The sequence below is a fragment of the Agrilus planipennis genome, unplaced genomic scaffold (genome assembly GCF_000699045.2).
Source record: "Agrilus planipennis isolate EAB-ADULT unplaced genomic scaffold, Apla_2.0 scaffold92, whole genome shotgun sequence".
In the NCBI taxonomy this organism is placed as follows: Eukaryota; Metazoa; Arthropoda; class Insecta; order Coleoptera; family Buprestidae; genus Agrilus; species Agrilus planipennis.
The window spans coordinates 822,719-835,334 of record NW_020438900.1 but is presented as its reverse complement, the minus strand read 5'-3'; the positions used below and the strand labels follow the sequence as shown (position 1 = coordinate 835,334).

Below are 12,616 nucleotides of genomic sequence, written 5' to 3'. Positions count from 1 at the left end.
CTATCTCGTAGGGTTCAGCCAGCGTTTGCAATGTAAGCGCAAAAAATGTGTTTATTTACGACATCACATTAGAAACCTCTAAAATTATCAGTGTTTCCCTACTATATTATGCATGTATTATACATATAAACCTTCCTCTTGAATCAATCTATCTTTAAAAAAAAACCGCATCAAAATCCGTTGCGTAGTTTTAAAGATTTAAGCATACATAGGGACAGACAGCGGGAAAGCGACTTTGTTTTATACTATGTAATGATAAGTAAACGTTATACTTAACTGAGGAGTTAATCCTATTTGAAATTACTTCTTCCAAAAACAACAGTCAGGAAACCCGACAACAAAAACCAATAGACAGTATGCATTTAATTTATTTACTTCAAAATGAATTTCATTCAAGTAGTAAAAGAACATTCAAACGGTGATGATACATTAATTTCATTGTTTTAATTGAATTTAGTTTAAAAAATGTGAATTAGGTAAATAAACGGAATATTTCGAGGGAAATTTCAATCAAGAGCGATTAATGGCTGTTTGTTCTAATAAAATGAATTTTCACGTTTAACAAACAACAGTATTTTATTATTTCGTTTTCCTAGATTCATCATTGACATTATAACAACTAGTTTTGTTTATTGTAATGGTGCCTGCAATTGTCTGCACGTATCTACGTCAATTTTAATCATATTCGTATCTCTTATTTTGGCTTTCAAAATTTAATATTGATTGTAAATTAGCTAGGAAAAGGCTTATAAGATCTTGGGGAAATATTTTATCGGAACTATTAGAATTAAATCGCGATTTCGAAGTTATTTGATCCCATCAGCACGCCATGTACAGTTCCGGCAAAATACACAACCTAACTTAATCTAAACAGTCAGGCTACTAAATAACTGCAGACTGCATATTAGTCGCCACATGCAGACATTTGCTACAAATCCCATTTTGTATTCTCTTTATAGTTGGTGTAGTTGTTAGTGTTTTAATTTAATGCACAACATTTTGGTTGCTACACCTGCATTGCGGTAATACTTTGAAAGTTTTTATCGCGCCTAAACAACTTGTAAGTTTGACGGAAAAGAATTATTGCAACGTGCACGTACCCTTTTCATAACCTCGGCTGCTGAAAGGCCAGGATACGGCGTACTGCCCAGAGTTACGACTTCCCATATAAGAACACCGAAGCTCCACACGTCAGACTTCACAGAAAATATATTATCGTACAGGGACTCTGGGGCCATCCAACGTATTGGTAATCGTCCTGAAAAGGAACAATGAAATATTTATATCTGGCAACTGGTAATAATTTTTTAGGAAAACTCTATAAATTTCTTTTATTTTGAATTTATGCTTCTTTTGGACCATCGAGAGCACATCTAACAAAAATTCGGGTTGATTCGGACGCGGAATCAACACCGGTGTATTTGCTTGTTAGTTCTCGCTGATTGGGGAGAATTTGCACCCCTAACAGTAACAGTAGCACTCACTTATTTAAATACGTAGTCGAAAACAATGTTTAAATAAATAATTTTATGTACTATGTCTGATCAGTATGCATTACACCCATGTTGTTTTTACGAATTGTACGAAATAGTCGACAGTGCATTCCTTCCCTGCCCATGCTCGCGTACGAAATTCCACGATAACAAGTAGCGACGCCGCATTGCACAATTGCGTTAGGTTATCCTGGTCGTCATTGTCGGAGCTTTTTAGACTTTCGGTAAGATCATTGCCCCCATGTTTATGTTTATCACTGGGTAGTCCAAAATGGCCGTATCAGGCGTTTTGATCCCCCGACAAAATGTCCCCGTGACAAAATATCCCTGGACAAAATATCCCCGTGACAAAATATCCTTGGACAAAATATCCCCGTGACAAAATATCCCCGTGACAAAATATCCCTAGACAAAATATCACCGAACAAAAGCCCCAATAATAAATTATCGAAGCGATACTCCAATAAATAATATAAAATTCATNTTTATTTAATAATAATAAAAAAAAAATGAACGATCGGCTAAATCCGCCGGGGATATGCCGATGAGGGACGGGGAACGTTTTTTGGGTCGCGTTAGGCTACTGTAAGGAATGGTATGGCGCAAGTTTGACTGGGTTAGGTTAGGTTAGGGTTAGGTTGCGCTGGATTGACTTGGGTTGGATTGTATTATGTTTGATCATGTGAGGTGTGGTTGGTAAGGAAGGGAACGTACGGCAAGGTAGTATGGCGCAAGTTTGATAGGGTTAGGTTGAATAAAATGTTGGAAAAAATTTCTTATAGCGATTTTTAGGGTGGGAGGGATATTTTGTCTAGGGATATTTAGTCTTAAGATATATTGTCACGGGGATATTTTGTCCGGGGTATTTTGTCGGGAATATTTTGTCCGGTGATATTATGTCGGGAGATGAAAAATCATGGAACCAAAATGGCCCATTCTATTTGTTTTTCATGCACCTTCTCCCTTAATTTTCAGGAAAACTGATCAGACTTGGTGTATTTTCGTACTAGACTAATTTGCTGTCTTTTGTAATAGTGAAGACTGTTACTATTAAAATTAAAATAAAATAAAGATCCGTGTCTTTCATTTCTTTTGTGGTGCGAATTTAAATTTTAAATATGGAACAATCCAGCTGAAGAAATTAGTCTTTCCCTGGAATCCTAACAAATTGCAGTTTAATTGCAAGATGTTTTGCTCTAGGAAATGAAATAAATGACTTGTACCAACAGTGAGTCACGACAAGATGTTAAAGGAAACCTTTTTTTAATTACTAATCCTCAGAATTAGCATCCTCGTTAAACCCGCCGTAAACACAATACGAAAAATTTCTGTCTTCCGTTTATTAATCCCTTTTTAAAATTCCAAGGGGATTCGAAATGCTAAATCGTTAAATTATTTTATATGAAGGTAATAAAAATGTGCCTAGTGTAAAAGCATTGGACGATTATTACTACGTCATCGACAAAAGATGTACTACAAAGCAATCCAAACAATAATGGAACTGGCACATTAAATTATCACATCATTAAACAGATTTTAGTTCCACAGATCAAATCAAAGCTGTGACTACTTTTCTACTTCCTATATTTACATATTTTTTATGTTTTCATTCAAAATTTTATAATATTTTCGCGTACCTTCGCTTTTTCGTTCGTAAACGTAGGTTGACGTGACATCTCTAGCAAATCCGAAGTCTGCAACCTTACAGATGTGATCGTCTGTGATAAGGACGTTCCTTGCGGCCAAATCCCTGTGAATTATCTGCAAAATTGAAAAACATCCTGCTATATTTTACCCTTTATATAGGTCATTCGATTTTTTACAAAAACAAAAGGCAAACATTCCTTTTCAGTTTTGCAATCTAATGGTTAAAGGCATCATCTTTAAAAAAATACGATAAGTATACAACAGTATAGATTTTAATGAGTTTACAACAGTTTCCAGAGAAAAGGGTGAAATTTGATGGGACTAAAAGAAAATCTACTCATTCACCAAATTATGTATTTTCACTCGTACAAAGATATTTAAATTTCTATGTTCGATCAACGTTTTACCCTGTTCAAATATACCCTATTACATTCGTTTCGGAACACCCTTTGTTGCATCTCATGCATAGAAATTTTGAATTCCATTACCGGCGTAAGAAAGGCATTTTTGTTTATGATGTTTAAACAGCTATTCGATTCTATATTATTTATTTGTGAAGTACCGTCTGTTGTAAAACTTTGTATCCTTTGTTAGTCACGTTTCATGGTTANTTAAAGCTAATTAATTGTTTAAGATGGAGTATTTTCCTGATCAATTAAAACTTCGGGACCTAACGTAATTTTTAAAGTTGTTCTGAGAAGCTCAACTACAGGCGAGGACCCACAGTTTGTTAGGATGCTGCAAGTAATTTATTGAGTCCGGTAAGAAGTTGCTTTTGGAAGAATTTAATCCGAAGGTAGAAGTAAAAGGGAAATATTTATTTAGAAACTTTGAGTACCCAATTATGTCACAATTTATAAAAGCGCCTAAATACCTATATTGTGTATAATAAGCAAGCTTATCCTGGATCTACTGACCAAAGCATTTCCTTGTTGTAGAATTCACTCTACATGTGGCGTATGATGGTATTTCCCATATTATAGATATTTAATCTTGAATTGCAATTAATATGACACCCTGTACGAGACCGTTACCGACCTGTACAATTATTTGAAGACGGTGAACCCTTTTGTGATAAACTTTACTCCTTTATAATCTGTGAAACTAAATTTAAACCCTTCTTGTAATACTTAAAGTTGACTGGAAAGTTCTGAATGAAACTATTTCATTTCAGAGCGTCTAACTAAAGTAAGTGAGAAAGGGTGGAGAAAGAAACGAATGCAGTGGAAAAGATTAAGGTAGGAACATCACCTAAAAGTACAATAGTTTGGAGTGGTGAGTTAAAAGTAGTTTTCTAATGTACTTTGGGAATATTTGAAAGGAAGAGACTGACGCTTTTAAAACACATAGAGACGCATACACTTTTGTAATTATATTTTTCAGAAAGTATTCTTTCATCATATATTTATTTCCTCACAACAAAAAACACCCTTTATGGTAGTAAAAGTTACGTATCGTAGAAAATTTAATACATATTCTATCTCAAATCGCACCTCGAGGAAAATTGATGAAATAAATAACTTACCCCATTTGCTGATAAGAATTCCATTCCCTTAGCCACCTGATAGACAAAGGAAGTCAAGTCCCTGGAGGTTAATGTTTTGCTTTGACCATGCATGTTGTTGTAGTACCTTTCGGCTCGCGAATTTCTCAAGTAGCTTTGCAATTTTCCTTTACTCACAAATTCCATAATAACAAAAATTGGATCTTTCTCCGTACAACAACCAAGTAACCTAATGACGAGATGTATATTTTTATTCGTTTAATTCGTGAAGTAAATTTGCGAGACATCGCCTTGTTTTTACACATTCAAAGGAAGAATTATTTTATTGAGTATCCCCCCAAGGAACAATAACTTTAATTTAATGTCAAAACTCAAATTGTGGTAAAATATTCCAGTTTCATTCACCAAATACAAAAAATTTTAAGAGAAAAAAATCAGAAGGAAGAAAAAAGAAATTAGAATTCCAGTGTTAATGAAACATAATGTTTTAAATAAAGCCATNTTCGTGAAGTAAATTTGCGAGACATCGCCTTGTTTTTACACATTCAAAGGAAGAATTATTTTATTGAGTATCCCCCCAAGGAACAATAACTTTAATTTAATGTCAAAACTCAAATTGTGGTAAAATATTCCAGTTTCATTCACCAAATACAAAAAATTTTGTATTCTTTTATTTTGTGCATCACGAAAGGTGTTTAATATTCAAACTGTATTTCGAACAATTGACGTGAACATTTTGGATTTGTTTCACATGAATTTTCAATGCAAATCTAGCCGCTGACTGACTTTAATTTGTTTGACGAAAAAATTTTGCAGATATCTCTGAAATTAGACTGCCGATATTCATGGAATTCATTAGAATTTATGTATGTACCTATAGAAGAAATTGTCCCATGCATTTACTGATTTAAATTAAATTAGAATCAAAAAGGAAAGGCGAAGTACCTGACAACGTTTGGATGAGCTTCCAAAGTTTTCATTACATTTAATTCGGATATTAAATCAGAACGTTCCTTTTCTGACGCATTTTCCTTCAAAGTCTTTACAGCTACAATGGAAACTCCTTCTTTGCCTGCAAAGAAGAAAGGTATTTCTCAATTTGCTGTCAATTAGTACTCCATTAGCTTTTGTCTTTTAAATGGAAAATCTCAGCATGGCTGTATGTTTGCAGTAAATATTCTGCCAAAAATCTTTCTACCTTAAAATAGTAGTCTAAAAATATGTTATTATTATTTTAACGTTTTGTAAAAGCATATTTTATTTAAAGAGGGTGGTTCTCAGTTGTGTAATCGTGTAATGTATTTTACGTCTTTCTCTGTGCCGTGAAAGTCTCCGTTTAAAAAATCAAATAATTAAAATCGACTCGTAACCGTTTAAATAGATTGAACTTTTTCCAATATCTTTGAAAAAAGCTTCTCAATTACTGTTCACTGATTACTTAGTTTCAATTAGTGACATTTAAACAGTAGTTGTTAGTGGCAGTAAACAGTTCTACTAATTTTAAACAAAGATTAATTAGTTTAAGACTAGAACACAGAGTGATATTTGACACATCGTGGGATAAAACGATTTAAGAATAAAGCTACAAAGATGAATGAAAGCTCTTTCTCTATCTCTAATTTATTGCCTAAATTTATATTTCCTGGACTTTGTTACAATACAAAAGCACAGCAGATAATTAGACGTTATATAAAAGCTGTTACAACAAGAACAAAACTACATTTTCCGTGCGTTTAAGTAAACGAAGGTAACAATTAAAAAAATAGAAGATTATTAAACAACAGGTTATTGTTAAGTACGAATCATCAGATATAATATACATATTGTACATTTGGAATACGTTGACTCGGTTATTATCTGTACATCGAAGACGCGATCAACATCATTAAAGATAATACAACTGTAGGGATAGATATAGGGACAAAAGATTTGTATGCTTAGATTTGCAGATGATACTAGAAGCATCTAGCAAGGAGGTCAAGTGGTACTGACAAAAGATTACTGTATGAAAATAAATGAAAATAAAACAGAAATACTATTATGCAAGGGAAGAAAAATTAGGGAAAGAGCGAATATGAAGATAGGAGACGAAAAATTAGAAGAAGTGCCTGATTTTAGGTATCCAGGAAGTCAGATAAGTCAGGACGGAAGGAGTAGTAGTGATATAAAGCAGAGGATAGCGCAGGGTCGTGTCGCCTTCAATAAAAAGAAGTCACTTCTATGTTTGCGAAAGGTTAATTTAGAAAATCGAAAAAGGTTGTTAAAGCGAAATGTTTGGAGCGCGGCGCTGTACGGGTGCGAAACATGGGCAGTGGGCGCGGCAGGAAAGAAAAGGTTAGAAGCGATCGAAATGTGGTGTTATAGGTGAATGATGAGGATACCGTGGATAGGGAAGGTTAGAAATGGAGAGGTAGTAGAAAGAGTAAGAGAACAGAGAACTCTATGGAAGTCGAGAAGAAATAGGCGAGATAGGTTAGTAGGACAACTTCTCAGGCATGAAGGTCTAGTCAAATATATATTGGTGACACGGGAGTACTGTTCGCAAATAGTTAAGGATGTGGGTTGTTCTAGTTTTAGAGAAATGTGAAAATTAGCTCAGGTTAGGAAAGAGTGAAGGTGAGTGTCCAACCAGTCTTAGGACTGACGACCTTAAGATGATGATACCTACTGAATTTTTTGCAGTTCTACTTTTTATTTGGTAGATACTACCTACTCACGAGTATGTTATACGTAACTGTTCTCGCGTCCAAAATTAACGATAGGATTTTTCATGGGACGACGATATAATAACAGAATTGAAATTTGAAAATGTTTTAAACTGCAATATCAGAACAATTTAAAGTACTTTTGTAATTTCAGTAATAAAAGCTACACGATTTGGAAAGTTTAGAAACCGAATGAAGACCTATTCTAATTAAGAGGAAGTTTAAGATATAGAAAGCAGAATAAGAGATCTCTAATGTAATACTACTAAGTTTTAATTGTTCAACTTACTGAATAAATGCCAACAATTAATTCATTCAATTAATGCTGGTTAGACATTTGCAGCAGTTGTTCTATTGTTAATCCTCAGTGTAGTGAGCATTTTAAACTTACGCAAACAAGAACATGTAACTACTAATGTTCATAATTGTGTTTAAGTTTATCACTTTGTGAACTAAAATATAAGAGAAAATAAAAGCAACTAAAAATTAATGTCACATTTTACTCTAGTAATGTTGGTAGGTTTTTGACATCGTTTGATGAACGAAGTAATTGGAAGTTATTTAAATCTTAAGAAAGGATCGTTAGATATAGTTGTATTTTTTAATAGTGAATCATAGATTTTTTCTGTTCAAGAAGACGCTATTTAATTGAGCATCCCGTTTGCCCTATGTATAGTACATTCCTTTACAATTACTGTAACACAGTAGTTAAATGATTTGTGGGTTTATGAATATTAGAAATTTATAATAACGTATTAAAAGGTCAAATAATTTGTGGTATAAACTATTTTCTGAATTTTGAATTTAATAAATTTTAGTCAATGTCAATATTTTTACATAACATCAAAATATTTCGAACGCCTGCATTAAGATTTACGAAAACATGTTTTAGCAATATCTGATAGCTTTCTATATTTTGAAGCATATTTTCCTTTTAATGCGTAGCACTGAAACGAAAACCCATACTCACCATCAATATCTGTTGCTTCGCATTTCCACACTTGTCCAAACGCGCCTTCTCCCAATATATTGAAAACTTTCAGCCTGTGTCTCGGGAATTCCCAGGGGTCTCCTGTCTTTGGCGGAACAGATAATTGACTAGAAGCCTGAAAGGAAAAGGAACAACGAATTTGAAACGTCGAGATTTTATATTTTATCATAACGTAACGTTAACTTACTTGAACGTGGGATTCCCCGTCCCAGGGTTCATATCGATTATTAAACGCTCTCGGGCCTCTCCAATGTTGCATTGTTAACGAAGGGTCGTCGCGAAGTGCGATATCTCTGGTTGATTCTTTCTCCTGAAAAATATAACGAAATTGAATTATAAATTGGCTACGGTATCTCTATGTATATCTATTTAAATCGGAAACTAGATGAGAAAATATTTAATTGTGGCTCAAGAAAGAAACATATGAAGTTTAACAAAATAAAAATTTCGATTTAAAGCTTCTCAAAACCTCAACAGAAACTTACTTTATCATTTCCTGCTTTTTTAATTTTTCCCCAGCATATTTTCTTCCTTAAAACGACAGCAAGGACCGCAACGGCCAAAAAAATTCCACAAACAATGACAACAGGTACCAAAGTGACGCTAACATCCTGGGCAGCCTTCAAGGACTCGTCTGCTGTAGATGCAGCATCTTTGGGTGAATTTTTCTCTTCCAATTGGTTACTATCACCCTGTTTCAAGTCAATATCCCTTGTTTTATATTCGACATCTCCAGAAGTTGTTGATCGTGTAGTTGTGGAGTTGATGAGTTGAAGATGAACTTTTGATATTTCAGAGTTTGGAACTAAAGTTGATTTCTTTTGGAAAATAGGTAAACCGGGATGTGGTGGCGGATTGTTGGCAATAGCTGGAGGAGGAGTACCCCTGTTGAATGTAGAAAAGAGGTTCGGCCTCATCGGACCGTTTCTTGATGAAGAAGCACGTCCTCCGTTGTTTTTATCACCTTCTTTTAAAATGTTGACCCACACTTCCGTTTTGGCGGTGAGTTTCCCATCAAAAACAGTCACGTACAGGAATATATTTTCCCCGCCCTATAACAAGTTGAAAACTACCGTCAAATTTTGTTAATACGTGTCTATTTGTCTTGTTAAAACTTATTCTTGAAGTGTCAGTTTTTTTTATGCGCTTATCTCACAAATACAGTTTTTACTCGATTTTATTTTCTTTACACGGAAGTTGTTGGTAGGATTATTCGAATTTACGATCCCATAAAGTGGGCTGAGACGTTTCAAATGGAGTCACTTTGACATAAAATAGTTGACGCGTTAATATTTCAACAAGGTCCTAAAGGACCTGCGTAAACAAACCCACAAAGTTTATAATCTCAACAGATAAATTTTTTTTGGAGAAGAACGATAAACTAGAATAAATTTTTTATATTCAAAAACGAACTACCCCTATGTTATTGTTAAGTATGCATTTACTGAAGGCCATTAAACAGAGTAGAATAGAAAACACTGGAACGTTTATGTATATTCGAATATTAAAAAAGGAAGTAAAAGTTCTGTCAAAATATAAAAGTTCGGCAACAAACCTAATTTTTATTCGCTCCCGTTAAAATGTGATACACTCAATTTTATGATAAGATGTATCGTGTAAAAAGAACTTGAAAAAGTAATACACGTGACGTGAAAACTCAACTATAATAATAAAACTTTTTTCACGAAAGCCTTCTTAAAAACCATAAGGAAAGTTCAAGGACTACAAAGTTATTTTCATTTACAGAAAAGGCGCAATATTTTGAGGAGCCTGTCTGTTGTCTTTTTACTATGCTACTAATATCTCTCCCATCATCATAAACTCGTCAGTGCTAAGACTGGTTGGACACGCACCTCCACTCTTTCCTATCTTGAGCTAATCTTCCCATTTCCCTAAAACTAAAACAACCCACATCCTTAACTATTTGCAAACAGTAATCTATTCTAGGTTTACCTCTATCCCTCCTAACTCCCGTTTCTGCCTCTAATATGTCTCTGACTAGACCTTCATGCCTGAGAAGCTATCCTACCAACCTATCTCGCCAAATTGTTATTGACTTTCATACGGTCCTCTGTTCTTTTATTTTTTCTAATACCTCTTCATTTCTAACCCTCTCTATCCATGGTATCCTCATCATTCGTCTGTACCACCAAATTTCGAACGTTTCTAAGCTTCTCTTTTCCGCCGCGCTCCAAACATACACCTTCAACAACCTGTCTCGAATTTGTATATTAACCGTTCTCGAACATAGAAGTGACTACTATCCTTTGCTTTATATCTCTACTGCTCCTACCGTCCTGACTTATCTGACTTCCTAGATACCTAAAATTGGTCATTTTTTCGTCCCCTATCTTTATATTCGCTCTTTTCCTACTCTTTCTTCCTTTGCATACCAGTATTTTTGTTTAATTTTTATTTATTTTCATACACTACTGTTTTTTCAATACTGCATCAATTTTATTTAAAGCTATCTCTAACTCCTCCTTGCTAAATGCTAATACTGCTATATCATCTGCAAATCTAAGCATACTAATCTTTTGCCCCTGTATACCTATCCCTACAAGTATCACGCTTCTATTTTTGTAACTCATCCCTACGTTTTTAAGTACATTTAACATCTTGTCCCATTTGACATTGTCAAACGCTTTCTCTAAATCGACAAAGCCTATGTACGCACTCTTTCCTTTTTCTATCTTTTTCTCTATTGTTACCCGTAAAGCTAGAATGGCCTTCCGCGTTCCTCTATTTTTTCTAAACCCAAATTGATCTTCCCCTAATAATTCTTCCCTACCACGTTCCGTTTATAATCCTCTGGTACTTTGCCAGTCTCGTAAATGTAACTAACTGGTTTAAACATACGATCTCTAACCCCTTGTTTTGCATGATTTAGAATTTCCCCCTGTTTCCTATCTACACCTGGCGCCTTATTATTCTTTAAGTTTTTTAAAATTACATCGAACTCTTCCCTCATTATGGGATAACCTAGCTCCTATCTCTCCCACTCTGTCCAATATAAAAGGCATAACTATTATTATCCTTTATGGTTTTTCAGTATTATCAGTATTAATTAAATGCCTAAATTCTTGTGTATATTCTAAACCAGTGGATAATGGTTACTGAAACGTTTTGAACAAAGGTAGTAACACGAAGATACGTATATACATTTCAGCGGTGTTATTCTCTGACAGGAAATACGGTAGAGAACATACTATTCACAATTCAAATCTGATAATACGTTTGTTCCTCTATTTGTTTTGATTTCACTCCATGGCGGTTAAACAATACCCTTACAATAACTAGCGTTTTGTGTCTGCTTGCCTCATAATAGTAACTTGAAAATGACTACCTACATTGAAATATAGTCGATTTATATTATTAGTAAATAATAAAAAGTATGAATATATATAGGAGAAAGGGCTAGAATTAAATACAAAAAATTTTAAGAGAAAAAAATCAGAAGGAAGAAAAAAGAAATTAGAATTCCAGTGTTAATGAAACATAATGTTTTAAATAAAGCCATCTATCATCATATAATATGAAATACTGGTTTATAGTACAAAAACTGTACTTAAACCCATGACAATTAAACAACGCAGCAACCTTTGTTTCTATTAATTAATGCATTAAAATAAACCAAAACAAAAACATGATGGTGCGGAGTACGTATGACCAACACTCTAGAGCAAAGCCGGAACATAGGGCGGAAGGTCCTCTTAAGCCTCCTCTTAGATATTTTACGAATCGTGTTTACCCCAAAATTCAATAAAAACAATTCATTCAAAAATGTATCATGCTCAAAAGTAGCTTTAATATTCTAAAAGCTTCTAGAAAAATTCTTCGCGTTTCTCTTTAGCTTGATATTGTTTACTGAGAGAAGTTTTACATAAGGCCTTTACTCACTCTTCCTTTTAAGGATTCGTTCAAGTAAATTACTCCGGTTTTATTATCGATTCGAAAGGGCAAATGATCTATATCCTTTCCGCCGTTGTAGTTCATATTTAACGGCTCCAACCCATATTCTAAGTTATCGTTTTCATTATCGCCCCCATGTGCTCGGACGATCACCGATCCAACGGGTTCCGTTTCCGGTATTCTCCAATTTCTGTCCAACCATAGCGTTGGAGGCGTATTTTCGCTAGCTTGGCATTTTCCTAAAACAAAAAAAATGACCATTATACTACTATCTATAATAATTCTGTCCTGCGCCAAAACAATACAAATATTATTTATACATATTAATTAACAATTTATATATATATAAAGGAAGCGTGAGATA

At 34.1% G+C, this 12,616-nt stretch overlaps 1 protein-coding gene across 1 annotated transcript in view; it reads right to left on the bottom strand.

The window, feature by feature from the left end:
* Positions 1-12,616, bottom strand: part of LOC108734977 (tyrosine kinase receptor Cad96Ca) — a 24,087-nt gene that overhangs the window by 4,564 nt on the left and 6,907 nt on the right. Inside the window, exons 2-9 of the mRNA XM_018466757.2 lie at positions 12,241-12,491; positions 8,826-9,392; positions 8,528-8,650; positions 8,320-8,455; positions 5,590-5,716; positions 4,666-4,873; positions 3,131-3,254; positions 1,101-1,258 (exon numbers count right to left, since the gene is read on the bottom strand). Of these exons, the coding sequence (XP_018322259.1) occupies positions 1,101-1,258; positions 3,131-3,254; positions 4,666-4,873; positions 5,590-5,716; positions 8,320-8,455; positions 8,528-8,650; positions 8,826-9,392; positions 12,241-12,491 (1,694 nt within the window). The remainder of the gene's footprint in view (positions 1-1,100; positions 1,259-3,130; positions 3,255-4,665; positions 4,874-5,589; positions 5,717-8,319; positions 8,456-8,527; positions 8,651-8,825; positions 9,393-12,240; positions 12,492-12,616) is intronic.